Here is a 12,553-nt window from a genome sequence, read left to right as displayed (position 1 = left end):
ATTTCTAACGGGTGTGAGATCGCTTGTCCGTCCCTTACCGAGTATCGTCGCAGTATCTCTGATATCGGAGAAACTCGCGAGAAAGTTTCGTTGCGCGTTTTTCCGAGAAGGGATCGAAAATCGTTTCGTGAACAAAAGCTAAATAATATGTAATGAAAAAACGAACAATTCACGGACCCCGCCTTGGCAATTATCCGCGCGTGAATTTCACGATTTCCAACAATTCGAAATATCTAACATCGTTAGAACGTGGTCTCTCTCGGGTGAAGGAAACGACCTCGCGGACGCGGCAATCCGAACCTTCTAAACGACACGATTTCTACCCCCGTCCGTCGCGTTCCCTCCGGGCTGCTGCCGCTGGAATGCAGCCGAGCACTCCTTCGGATGCACCCTCCGACGAGTGCAACGAGAGTCGCGGCGATCTCTGGCTGGCAAAGGCCACCAGACGACCGGTCACGCCGAACTTGCGCTGGCAGACGAGAAGCGTAAAGAGGAGAGAGGCGAGATATTTACATTCTCTTCATTTTCTCTTTGCTAAGATTTGTGCGAAAAATCTCTTAAAAGAGAAATAAAATAGATACGTAGATTACTTAAAGGTTGCTACTCTTTTCAAACTTAAGTAACTCGTGCTACTTTCTTATGTAAAATAGATTTCGATTAAATCGGTTGGTTTTTTCATATGTTGTAGCTTATCATTTACTGAATAAAAGATGTAATAGCCTCAAAGTTAAATAATGGACAGTTATAGAGTTACAGCTAGTCAAACAACTCGCAGAATCGGAGTTTTCATTCGTGTTTGACTAGCTGTCAATAACTGTTTATTATTTATAGCTTTGAGCCTATTGCATTTTTTTATTCAACAAGTCATAAACTACAACATACAATATATGAGAAAACCAGCAGATTTTACCAGTAGAATTTTTTAATTTCTATGAAATCTTAGATGAAATTGAATCCCGATAAAATCAGTTGGTTTTCTCATATATTGTAGCTTATGACTTACTGAATAAAAACTGTAATAGACTTAAAGTTAAATAATAGACAGGTACTGATTTACAATCAGTCAAACATGAAAAACTCAGGTTTTGTCAGCTGTTTGACTGGCTGTAAGTTAATAATTGTTCATTATTTATCTTTGAGGCCTTTGAATCTTTTGTTCAGCAGGTCATAAGCTACAAGATACAAAAAAAAACTGATTTAACCGAAATCCATTTCATTTAATATTAGTGTGGGTATTTTGAAAATAAGTTTTACTGAGAAATAACGTACAATTAAATAAAAAAATTAGAGAGAGTTTACTTTAGATGATTTACACAATTCATGACTTTATTATAGAATTCTACTTATAATTTTTAAGTGTCACGTACATATAATACTGTAAAATATTGTGAAAGTAAAATGTATGACGTTAAATTATGAGTAAATTTCTCCCTTGATTTTATTGCAGATTATAGAAATTGTTTAAGAGAGGCTTAAGACTGATATCAAATTAATATCGAAAAAATTGAAAGATTGGGAGAGAGGAAAACAGTATTTTAATCCATTTTCCCTAGACTTGAGATAGTTGTCAATATTAAAAAAAAAATTTTTCTTAAATTCTTAAAAAGTATAAATTACATACATTCTAATATGTATATGTATATAATTCTGAACGAAGATATATGGAAGATATGTTTCTTTCCGTATAAGGACAACCACGTATTCCTTTTATACAAAACATAATCATTTTGAGATTCCATTACAATAATTGTCCCTAAAAAGCATTCGGCTTCTTGCATCTATCTCCATTCAAGCGATATTTATTCTCCTTTCACGGACGATTCAATGCAAAACGCGAACTTTCTTCCATCGCGTATCGCGCAAAACTCATCTCATTATCGCGAAAATAATCGGATAAAAAAATTCGTGATATGTCATATCGAAACTATAAACGCTATCAATATAGGTATATATATTACCGCTCGTTTCCTCCTTGATTATTAGAGTCTCATCATAACCGAGAATTGACACTAAAACGCTGATCATCCCGCGCGAGACATTCTTCTATTCGCAGTCCTCTACAAAGCGCTTTATCCTCTCGATGACTCTCTAAGTCAAATATATATACCGTCATCAACCTACAGAAGCGTCGTCCGTAAAGTTTTCATCGTGCATGGTCTTCTACGCGACACAATAGCCGATCGCCTACGTATTATCGTTTGCATCGCGCGCGAGACAGGGCTCTCTTTAGCAGATGATAATGTCTCTCGCGGTTTCTCCGAGATCTCCTATCCACTTATCTCTCCGTATATCCCACCTATGCAAAACGGTGTAAGTTATACGCGGGAGTCATCCAAGGAAGGTATGCGCCGCACGTACCCACGTACAAACATATATATACATACATAAAATACGTGCCATCGTTCGCCGCGGGGGCTGCTTGGCGAAGAAACGAGCCCGGTTACTAGAGAGGTGATGTAACGAGAGAGACGTTACGTTCCAGAGAACTCTCGGGGGCCGCCGTGTGTACACGTTCTCTCTTTCTCCCGCGCGAAGACGACGAGAGGGCCCCTACCTGGCCGCGGTTCGATCCTCCCAGAAAGCATCTTCTTCTTCGTGCGCGCGTCTCCTCTTCTTCTCGGGCCCGAAGATACTCCACCGCGGTTGCAGTCGCGTCCACGAGTCCGATCGCGCAGGTAACGCGGGAGTGTTAATCGAATCCGAAGTGAAGAGAACATCCGCAAACATGGAGTTCACCTGGAGGCGGCAGCTCGTCCTAATCTCGGGTAGGTTTCTACTCTCGACACGGGGTGAAATTGATTTTAATTACCGCGAGATCGGATGGAAAAATCGCGCAGTTTCGTCTTTCGTGCCCGACAATATTTGCAAAAATTCATGAATATTATATTCATGGAATGAATAAATATCGTGGTCGTCTTGGTAAAATTTCATTCTTTTGTATACAAAGATATAATATGTCTAAGAAGAATTTTTATCTTAATTTTCCTCTCTCTCTTTTTCTCTTTCTAATAAATATCTCTTTATTTTTGCGAAATCTTTTCCCCAACTATACTTAGTTTTAAAAGTGAGACAATAAAGATGTGAATAAATACGCGAGTAACAATAAATTATTTTTCTAATATGTTTGTAAAAATTTTACATATTAAAATATTTTTATTCCTCTTCGAAATAACATTCGATTTTTTATTTGCTACTTGAATGTGATGATTAAAAATCGCTTAAGTATTTGCATGCTTCGAAAGGTTTTATATACGTTCTACGATGGTTTAAACGATGTTTCTTATTTAAAACACGTTCTAATAGAAAACCGGCAGTGTATTCTCTAATAGAAAACTGAATGTGTATTCGATCGAAACAATCTCCCTATACATGCGGTCATGTCTACTTGAGTATCTACACTGTTTTGTGCATACAGATACCCTGAAGAAAGGTGCATCGACATCTATCGAGTTTATAGCTTGCTACTGGAATTTCATTGATTTGCAAATAGACGTTCGAGAATTTAAATATCGCGTGTTTGCAACCTACGATTCCATTCATGAGACGTAATGAATGACGTAATTTTTTTTAATGCCATGAAAATGCAAATGATTTTAAAGCAAACCGCGGAAAAATTGTGAACTTGAAAAATTATATCGACACAACAACGTGCATTCTATTATTATAATTTCTAACATGTGCTTTATCATATTGATAAGCATTTAAATGTTAATTTTTTTTACAAAATTAGTACATATTATTTATTCAATTTGTAAAATTGATCTTTACAGTCTACAAGTCTAATGTTTAATGCAATAGATTAAAATTTTGTCGTTTTCTCTTCCTATGAGCTATAATGCAACTATTCCGTGCGTGACAAGTTTTTTAGCAACGTAAAATTCTAAGCAAAAAGTTTTTCTCATAGGAAATTACAGGAGATAATAGATACTAAATAAATTCAAATGACACAGTGTCTCATGCACCCTATACTTTAAGTATATATAAAAATTTTCGTAACACACTTTCGGTTTTATGTTTCAGTGGGAATACTATGGAGTTGCGTACTAGGTCTCCAACGACCACCGCCGAGATATTCCCAACAGTACATGCCGGAAACTTCCTTCTCTTGTCGCAACAAAATAGTCGGTAGCTATTACGCGGACCCTGAGACCGATTGCCAAGTCTTCCATGTCTGTGTCTCTGTGGCTGGCACCATTCAGGACTATAAGTGAGTGTTGCAAAATCTTTTCCGCGATTGGTATAAATAAATTCTTATCAACTTTTATCAATAATTTTGGGTAATAAATATTCGTATACGTGTTGTTAATATACAATATATTTTATTTCTTAAATAATTGTCTTATTAAAAAAATATATTTTTTTAATAGTTATTTTTAATCATTGCGAATAAATATTCATATACTCGTTGTTAAAAAAAACGTATATATTATATAGAGTGTATCTAAATAAGTGCGAAAAATTTTAGGAGAGATAATTCTTTGTCGAAAATTAAGGGGGATTTCTTATTTAAAATTTTTTGCACTTATTTAGATACACCCTGTATATATATTTTTATAAAATATATATATAGTTTTTTAACGACGAGTATACGAATATTTACTTGCAATTATTAAAAATAATAAATGAAAAAAAATATAATTAAGTGTGTATCAGATATTGAATTAATATGGAGTTTATAGATCAACGATTATATATATCTAATTATCTTTACTTAGATTCCTGTGTCCCAATGACACTGCCTTCGATCAGGAGAGTCAAACCTGCGCGGATTGGTACGACGTAGATTGCGAGGCCGCAACTCTCTATTACTCCAGCGACAACTTCGACCTATACAGAATCGGTTCCGGTCTCGAGTCTGTGCACTACGATAGTCTGCGCAGCGACGCCGAGCCCCAGGATCATCTTCAACGCAGCGAAACCAGTGACGCAGTTCGATCCTCAGCTAACGCGGTGAACCGAGTGTCCTCGTCCAATTACAACAACAACAACAACAACAACAACCGCGACATACTGCGAGGTAGCAGCAGCGGCAATTTGTACAATAGAAACAACAAGGAGGACGAATACGAGACCGAGAAGTCGTACAAGGAAGAGGTGAATCAAGATACGAAGAAGAAGGTTGGCGGTGTCAGGAAGGTCAGCAGGAAGCAACCGTACAACGGTAGCGGTTACTCGTCGACGACCACCACCACGTCAACGCCAGCTCCTACTCAGCACAGCTACAATGGCAATTATTACAGCGGAAATTATTACAACAACAACGCGTACAATCAACGATCATCGACGTACGTCGCCTCGTCGACGACCGTTCGACCGTTACAGGAGAATTACAACCGAAATCAGAACACCCAGAGATACAATGTACCGTCATCCACGACGTATCGACCTAGCACGACGTATCAGGATACGTACAATAACCACCAGTCATCACCGAGCACAACTGTCAGAACGACGCCCCCGCATAATGTCTACAGCACGAATGTTTTCAACGTTTTCAACCCTAATTACAATCAACAGACTGCTGTCAGCAGTTCCTTCCCAGTCACAACTCTGAGACCCAGCACCTATAGCCCGAAGGCTAACTATCAATCTAACTATCAATTCCCGCAGTCCACCACCACCGTTCAGCCGAGCACCAACTACCAACAGACTAGTGATTTCAACAATTATCAGCAGAGAAGCTACAACAACATCCAACGAGGAACCAGCAACGTTGCCTACCCATCCACTACATCCGCGTCTACCGTTTATAATAATCATTACAACAACAACAACAATAACAATGGCCAGTATAGATCAGTTACATCTACTAAACAGGATGTTCCTCAGACCACCGCGAAATATTTTGCCAATAATTTTGCGAACAGTTACGCGCCCACCACTTATAGCCCGGCGACGAAGAAGTACGTAAACGGGGACAATACGGTCGCGCAGACGACTGCCTTCCGGAACAATGACAACAATCAATACTACGACAAATCTACCATCAAGCCTTCCACGCAATACTACGAGAACACGAAGACGCCGAAGAAGGCGACTCAGTATAATAATTACGACGGAGCGAGTGGCGGCAAGTCGTATTACATCGAGACCAGCACGGGTAGCTTCGACCTCGGGAGATCTTCTATCGGAATCGGCTTCAGTCCCGCGAGTATCAATCATCTTGCCGAATCGCCGAGAACCACCACGCCGGTACCGAGGTAGATTTTCGATTCGTTTAAAAAAAGAGAATGTTATATTGTCTAAATTTGCGTTCAGTCTTAGATTTCACGAAAAAAAATTGCAAAAATTAAAAAAAAATTAGATGATTTTAAAAATATAAAAAGAATATGAGCAGATTTTCGAAAATTTATGAAAATTTTATTTAAAAATTATATTAAAATATTTCTTCTTTTTGTTCTCGTTTGAAAGACTGCTCTTGACAGTAAGAAAAGATCGATTAATGTCTTTTTTTTTACAGGCGACCTTCTAGCGCTACCACTTACAATCCGAACAACTTTAGCTCTAGCTCTCAAAGAGCCCATCAACCGACGACGACGACGCCGCGTGGCATTACCTACGTTAGCGGATCCGCGAGACCGTTTACGTCAACGACCAGATTACCCAGCAGCAGTAGCACGACAGCGCGACCGAAATCGAGCAAGAAGAACGATTACGATTACGCGTATTACGACAATACGGGCGGTGTGGAATACGATGGAGTCGATCTTGAACATGTCACCAGCAACAAGGAGTCCACAAAGATCACGAGGAATAATTAAAACAACCTCGTATATATAACGCGTCGAATTTTTTAGAGACGAGACTAACGATGTAAAGAGACTAGTGATATACTGAGATTGCAAAAAATGTATCTTATTTTGTTGTAGCTGGGTATACTTTTTTCAGTATACCCATAGCTGCATATTTCTCTCGCGGTAAAAATATCTATATTGTAAAAAAATATGTAATATATTACTTAAAAATATATAACATTACACAAATAATTAAGTGTAAAATTACACGATAAATAATGAAAATGTGTATATTTTCATTATTTATCATGCACATAATTTACACTTATTATTTATATAATCTTACATATTTTTATGTAATTTTACATATTTTTTTACAGTGTATGTATTTCTAGACAAATGGAGATTATTTATAAATACTCATGAAGTGTTTTTAAATATGAGATATATTTTTTTTTAATCTGTGTTCGCATTTGAAATTAGCTTTGTAACGAAATTGTCAAAATTACAAGCTAATCGAATTTAGTCAGAAGTATCTATTTCCAGATATTGAAGATAAAAAATCTTTCGCATTATTGGCAGATAAATTTCATCATTTATTAGAAGTCAGTCATTAAAAAAAAAAAAAATAATTAAAAATAGTCGCGCGAAAGTGCGAAGAAGAAAAAGTATAGATATTGAATATTGATTTTTCGAGAGAAAAAAGCGTCGATTCACGATATTGATTTATTTAAATTCGCGTTATAACTTTTCCAGTGTTATTAACACATGTAATTTTGTAGTATTTTAGGATAATTTTTTTATACATACCTTATATATAAGATGCTTAATCCATGCGGCATTAAGTGTCGATGTGCATCGATATTATAATAGATAATTACGAAATTCTGAACAGTCAGCGCAAAATGCAAACTATTTCATTTAATCTCTTTTCTTCTATTTCGTAGCTCAAGCAAAAGGAATTACGAGAAAGATGGCCAGTTATAAATAATAATTACTTATTATATATTATTATATGTATATTAGTAGTAGTGCATTTGATTATTTTGTCGAATTGTTAAATTTTTTCACATTTATTATTTTGTACGCGCGTATCGACAAAAGCTCGCACGAAACGTGTTCAGATTTAAGATTGTTTTATTATTTGCGTCCTAAAGTGTATGTACTGAATGTATATATTACAAGTATTTTAATTAAAAAAAGCATTAAATAGTATGCTCCATTACTTGTTTCTCATTTTGATATGTATACTTACTTTTCTTTTATTATACAGGATATCTTACAATTAGCTAAATTACAAACTGGTACTAATGTAGTTTTGTCAAAAAATAAATTTATTTAACAATTTATATATTATTATTATTAAAATATATTTGGGCTTATTTTTTGGCAAAATTTTGTTTACTATATTATTTTTTACAAATAAAATCTTTATAAGAATTATTTATATATACATAAGCAAATATACACAGAATGAATTTTCTCTTTGAATTTATCCTGAAAATCATGGTAAATCGTGGGACAGTATGGTATTGGACGAATTTTATAAAAGTTTCTCTGATTAATATATTTACTAGAATAAAAAATATTAATAAATCTACCATAATAAGATATAAAATATGTTTGAGAAATTTTCCTATGTACATTAATTGAACATATTTCATATATCTTATTGTGATAGATATTAATATTTTTTATTGTAGTAATAAATATAAATCACAGAGAAACTCATAAAATGTTCCAATATCACATTGTCTCACGATTGCCATGATTTTCAGGATAAATTTTAAGAGAAAATTTTCTTTGTGTATTATACTAAAATATAAAAAAATAGGATCTCAAAAATAATACATCTGCAGAACATTGACTTGAAAAAAGATGCTTATTTTTTTTTATAAGACGCGATAGCAATCTGTATTTATATAAAATATCCTGCATAAAATATACAATAAAATTCATGTAATAAAATATCAATTAAAAATTCTCTATTATTAGCAAATCATTAACGAGATGAAAATTATTATTTTCGATATATCAAAATTATTATATTTATTAATAAAATTTTCAAGAATATCGTGCAGCAGTTTTGCGCACTTTACGATTAAATTTCACATCTTCTAAATAAATATATATATTATTGATATATAAAAATATGTAAATATATAGGTCTGAAAGTATAATTTATGAAATAAAATAGATTTATATACAGTTACATGCGCAGAATTCGCAGCATGTTCGAATGATAGGCACATTTTGCAAATAAAGCGATATTTTTCTATACACACAATTTTATGTAAAGCATAATGCAAATTTTTATTACTCACTCAACCACCATATACCTGATCCAGTTGCATATCATCTGCATCTGTAAATTCAACATTTTTAATTTAATCACATACATGCAAAATATATACTTGTTATTTCGAACGAAAAAGGACGATTAATCATACTTACATTTTAATTTTTTCAACGCGCTCGTTCTTTACACGAAGGCGACGACGATTTATTTCGCGCCAAAATGAATGCCGGGGTCACTCGTATTCGCGATATATCAACGAACAATTTCGCGCACGATATATCGACAAACGGCTATTGTACGCGATATTGAACGCGATCACGATGAAGAACATTCGACACTTTACGAGATAATCACGATAATTACGCGCAAGATCCACTTTTACGCGACAATAATTATGAGAAATGCGGAACGATTAAATTCACGTCGCGACGTTCGACCATTTCACTTGATTTCGCGGACGAGAATCAAGTTGGCCAACTGTTGCATTTGCAAGTGCTGCGCGTGACGTAACGTCTGGAGCGTGCGCTGATTGGCCAGCCGGTTATGATTTCGCGCCAAAATAAATACATCGCGCACGAATAATTATTGCACGCGATATTCGACGCGATCACGAGTAACTTTCGACGCTTTGCGAAATAATCACGATAACCGCTCGCGAGATCCATTTTTTCGCGGCAATAATATACGAAAACGACGTCGGTTGACTTTGTGCCGAAATGAATATCGAAGTCGAGTCAATCGCGCGGTATCAAGGACAATAATTCGCGCACGATATATCAACGAATAACTATTGCGATATTCGACACGATCACGAGAAACGTTCGATTTGTTATAGATATTCGCGATAATCACTCGCGAGATCCATTTTTACACGGAATTCGCGAAAATAATTGCGAAAAACGCGGAGCGATTCACGACACGACCGTCCACTTGATTTCACGAAGGAAAGTCAGGCTGGCCAACTGCTGCACTTGCAAACGTTGCGCGCGACAATGCGCCTGAAACGCGCGCTGATTGGCTGATCGGGTTTTTGTCCACCAATTGGAAGTTCGATCGCCGCAACGTCATGGATGACGTATTCGCCGTTTCTGCGACATTGTAGACGCCCGATGTACTTTCCAACATAAAATTGATGGAATTAAATGAAATTTCTTCTACCTAAAGACAGAAATTAAATTCCAAAAAAATATATATCATAAATTCATGTTTATTTTTGCGAGTTAAAAATAACCATTTGATAATAAAATTCGAAGTGATTGCACAACCATCTCTCTCATTTTCACTGATACAAATCATGTCTGCTTGAGAGAAAATTCGGAATTCAGATGTTTCAATTTTCTTAGATATATATACAATTTGTATATATAATTTACATTAGAATCTTTCTCAGTTGTTTATCTTGGATTATATAATAATTCTCTCAGTAAAGTGCGAAATTGAAAGAGGAGGTCAAATTAAGAAATTTCAATATTTATTATATCTACTGGAATACACACACTACTGTAAGTTCGAGAAAATTCACTGAAAATTCTTAATTTTGACATAAACCACAGACGGTATCCCATCACATTGCGTAAATATAATTTTAGCACAAATATCTCAATATTCTATTTGATATCGGAGACTGTAAATCATTGCATAATCTCAACATTAGATTTAAAGGTTATTTCATCCAAAATTTGATCTTTGAAATTTTCTCAATTAGTTTGATCTTATTTGAAATATCAGTAGTTGACTTTATATTGTGTATTTTTATAAGGATTTTGTCTTTTTTCCATTATAAAAAGAACAATCATGGGCAACGCTCTTACTACGGCATCTGTGTCAGCTACTAATGTGATAGTACCAGCATCTCAACAAATTATTAAGCCAGATTCTCATAAAATGGATAAATATCAAGGTGAACCACCACCGGAATGTCCTATGCATAAATCAGGTCAATTAAACACCATAAGTTATGTCAGCGAATGTCCAATAGACAAAATGGATGAAAGCGAAATAAATCCATTAAACATGGTAAGTATAATGCTTGATTTACTTTACTAGTTAATATATACATGTTGTGTTTAATTGTAAATAACATTGTTCTTGTATCATTAATGAAGAAATGTAATCATAGATGCCACCAGAGAATCAGCAACCTGCACCGGATCAGCCGTTTCCTCTGCCAACTGATAGACAGGTTTCATCAATACCTAAAGCGACTGGACGGGAAGGAGAATTTTGGGTGTACCCCTCTCAACAAATGTTTTGGAATGCTATGTTGAGAAAGGGATGGCGATGGAAGAATGATGATATATCCACAAAAGATATGGATGACATAATAAAAATTCACAATGCCAACAACGAACAAGCATGGCAAGAGGTTCTTAAATGGGAAGCCCTTCACGCGCGAGAGTGTGGTAATCCGAAATTGCGTAGTTTCGGTGGAAAAGCATCAAAATATTCTCCACGTGCACGTATTCGCTATTGGATGGGGTGCGTTGCTGTTCTATAAACTTCGACTCGCTATATGTCAATTTTATATATATATATACATTGAATTATATTTTATTATTTAAGTTTACTTAAATTATATTATCCTTTCAGATATGAATTGCCATTCGATCGACATGACTGGATTGTAGATCGTTGTGGTAAAAGCGTAAGATATATCATCGATTATTATGATGGCGGCAAAATTGATGAAAAGTATAAGTTTGCGTTGCTTGATGTGAGACCTGCGATGGATTCGTGGGAGAATATTTGGGATCGAATGAAAGTAACGTGGTGGCGTTGGAGGTATCAATCTGATGATGAATCTACTGTTACGCATTAATTTATAAATTAGCGCTAAAATACATTATTTTATCTAAATGATAATTAAAGCCTTAATAATTGTGTAACATAACGTTCATGTGTTGAGAGATTATTGTATGTATAATAATTTAGAAAATATCATAAATATAAATTTATGATATTTAATTTGCAAAGAGTTGCAGCATTATTATCATTAAATATAAAGTGGATCAGAAAAGTATTCATACACCATAAAATAAATAAATTTTGTACATATATTTATAAAATGTACAAATACTTTTTTCTCATCCATTATATATAAATCAAATTAAAATTGCTTTACATTATATGTCAAGTCAAAAATTATTTTATAAAATTAAATATTAATTTAATCTATACATAAACGTAGAATCTTACTTATGAGACTCTAAAAGGTATCTCTTATAAATATTATAACAAAATTTGACAATTTTAACTGCCAATATAACATCGAATAGTTTCGCTTAGGATTTGCTTAGAAATAGCAAGTTTTTGAAAATAAAAAACTATATAATGTATATATGTGTATATATATATATATATATATATATATATATATATATTTATATATATACATCAGAGTTATATCTCTCGTAAATTACAATTAATCCTCTATAAACGCATTTCTTTAATTCTAAATCCAGCACTATGTTATTTAAAAAATCAATCATTTTTTCTTATCAAAGTAAAAAAAAAAGATTAT

At 34.5% G+C, this 12,553-nt stretch overlaps 2 protein-coding genes across 5 annotated transcripts in view; both read left to right on the top strand.

Annotated features, from left to right (window-relative positions):
• LOC114946652 (uncharacterized) overlaps window positions 1-7,949 on the top strand; it is a 342,831-nt gene extending 334,882 nt beyond the window's left edge. For 3 of the 4 annotated variants that reach the window (XM_085489873.1, XM_029323270.2, XM_029323271.2), the window contains 3 exons: window positions 4,021-4,207; window positions 4,716-6,200; window positions 6,461-7,949. In XM_085489873.1, coding sequence (XP_085345999.1) covers window positions 4,021-4,207; window positions 4,716-6,200; window positions 6,461-6,761 — 1,973 coding nt within the window. In that variant the 3' untranslated portion in view covers window positions 6,762-7,949. Of the gene's footprint in view, window positions 1-2,482; window positions 2,766-4,020; window positions 4,208-4,715; window positions 6,201-6,460 lie in introns of all 4 variants that reach the window. The other variant, XM_085489872.1, reaches the window with a different exon arrangement.
• A 2,216-nt stretch (window positions 7,950-10,165) lies between these two features.
• Window positions 10,166-12,005, top strand: Cchl (Cytochrome c heme lyase). The gene is made up of 4 exons (XM_029323006.2): window positions 10,166-10,535; window positions 10,821-11,049; window positions 11,153-11,511; window positions 11,623-12,005. The coding sequence occupies exons 2-4, from the start codon at window positions 10,828-10,830 to the stop codon at window positions 11,849-11,851; spliced, it is 810 nt and encodes a 269-aa protein (XP_029178839.1). The 5' UTR covers window positions 10,166-10,535; window positions 10,821-10,827; the 3' UTR covers window positions 11,852-12,005.
• The last annotated feature ends 548 nt before the right edge of the window (window positions 12,006-12,553 follow it).

The sequence above is a fragment of the Nylanderia fulva genome, unplaced genomic scaffold, assembly GCF_048542155.1.
Source record: "Nylanderia fulva isolate GAGA-0341 unplaced genomic scaffold, ASM4854215v1 Scaffold9, whole genome shotgun sequence".
Lineage (NCBI taxonomy): Eukaryota > Metazoa > Arthropoda > Insecta > Hymenoptera > Formicidae > Nylanderia > Nylanderia fulva.
This window is presented reverse-complemented; position numbering and strand designations above follow the sequence as displayed.

Bases quoted from the DNA above. Each gene is read 5' to 3' on its own strand.
- Cchl (XM_029323006.2), top strand. From the start codon at position 10,828: ATGGGCAACGCTCTTACTACGGCATCTGTGTCAGCTACTAATGTGATA. The intron at 11,050-11,152 runs GTAAGTATAATG...ATGTAATCATAG, and splicing joins AAATAAATCCATTAAACATG to ATGCCACCAGAGAATCAGCA. The intron at 11,512-11,622 runs GTGCGTTGCTGT...TTATCCTTTCAG, and splicing joins CGTATTCGCTATTGGATGGG to ATATGAATTGCCATTCGATC.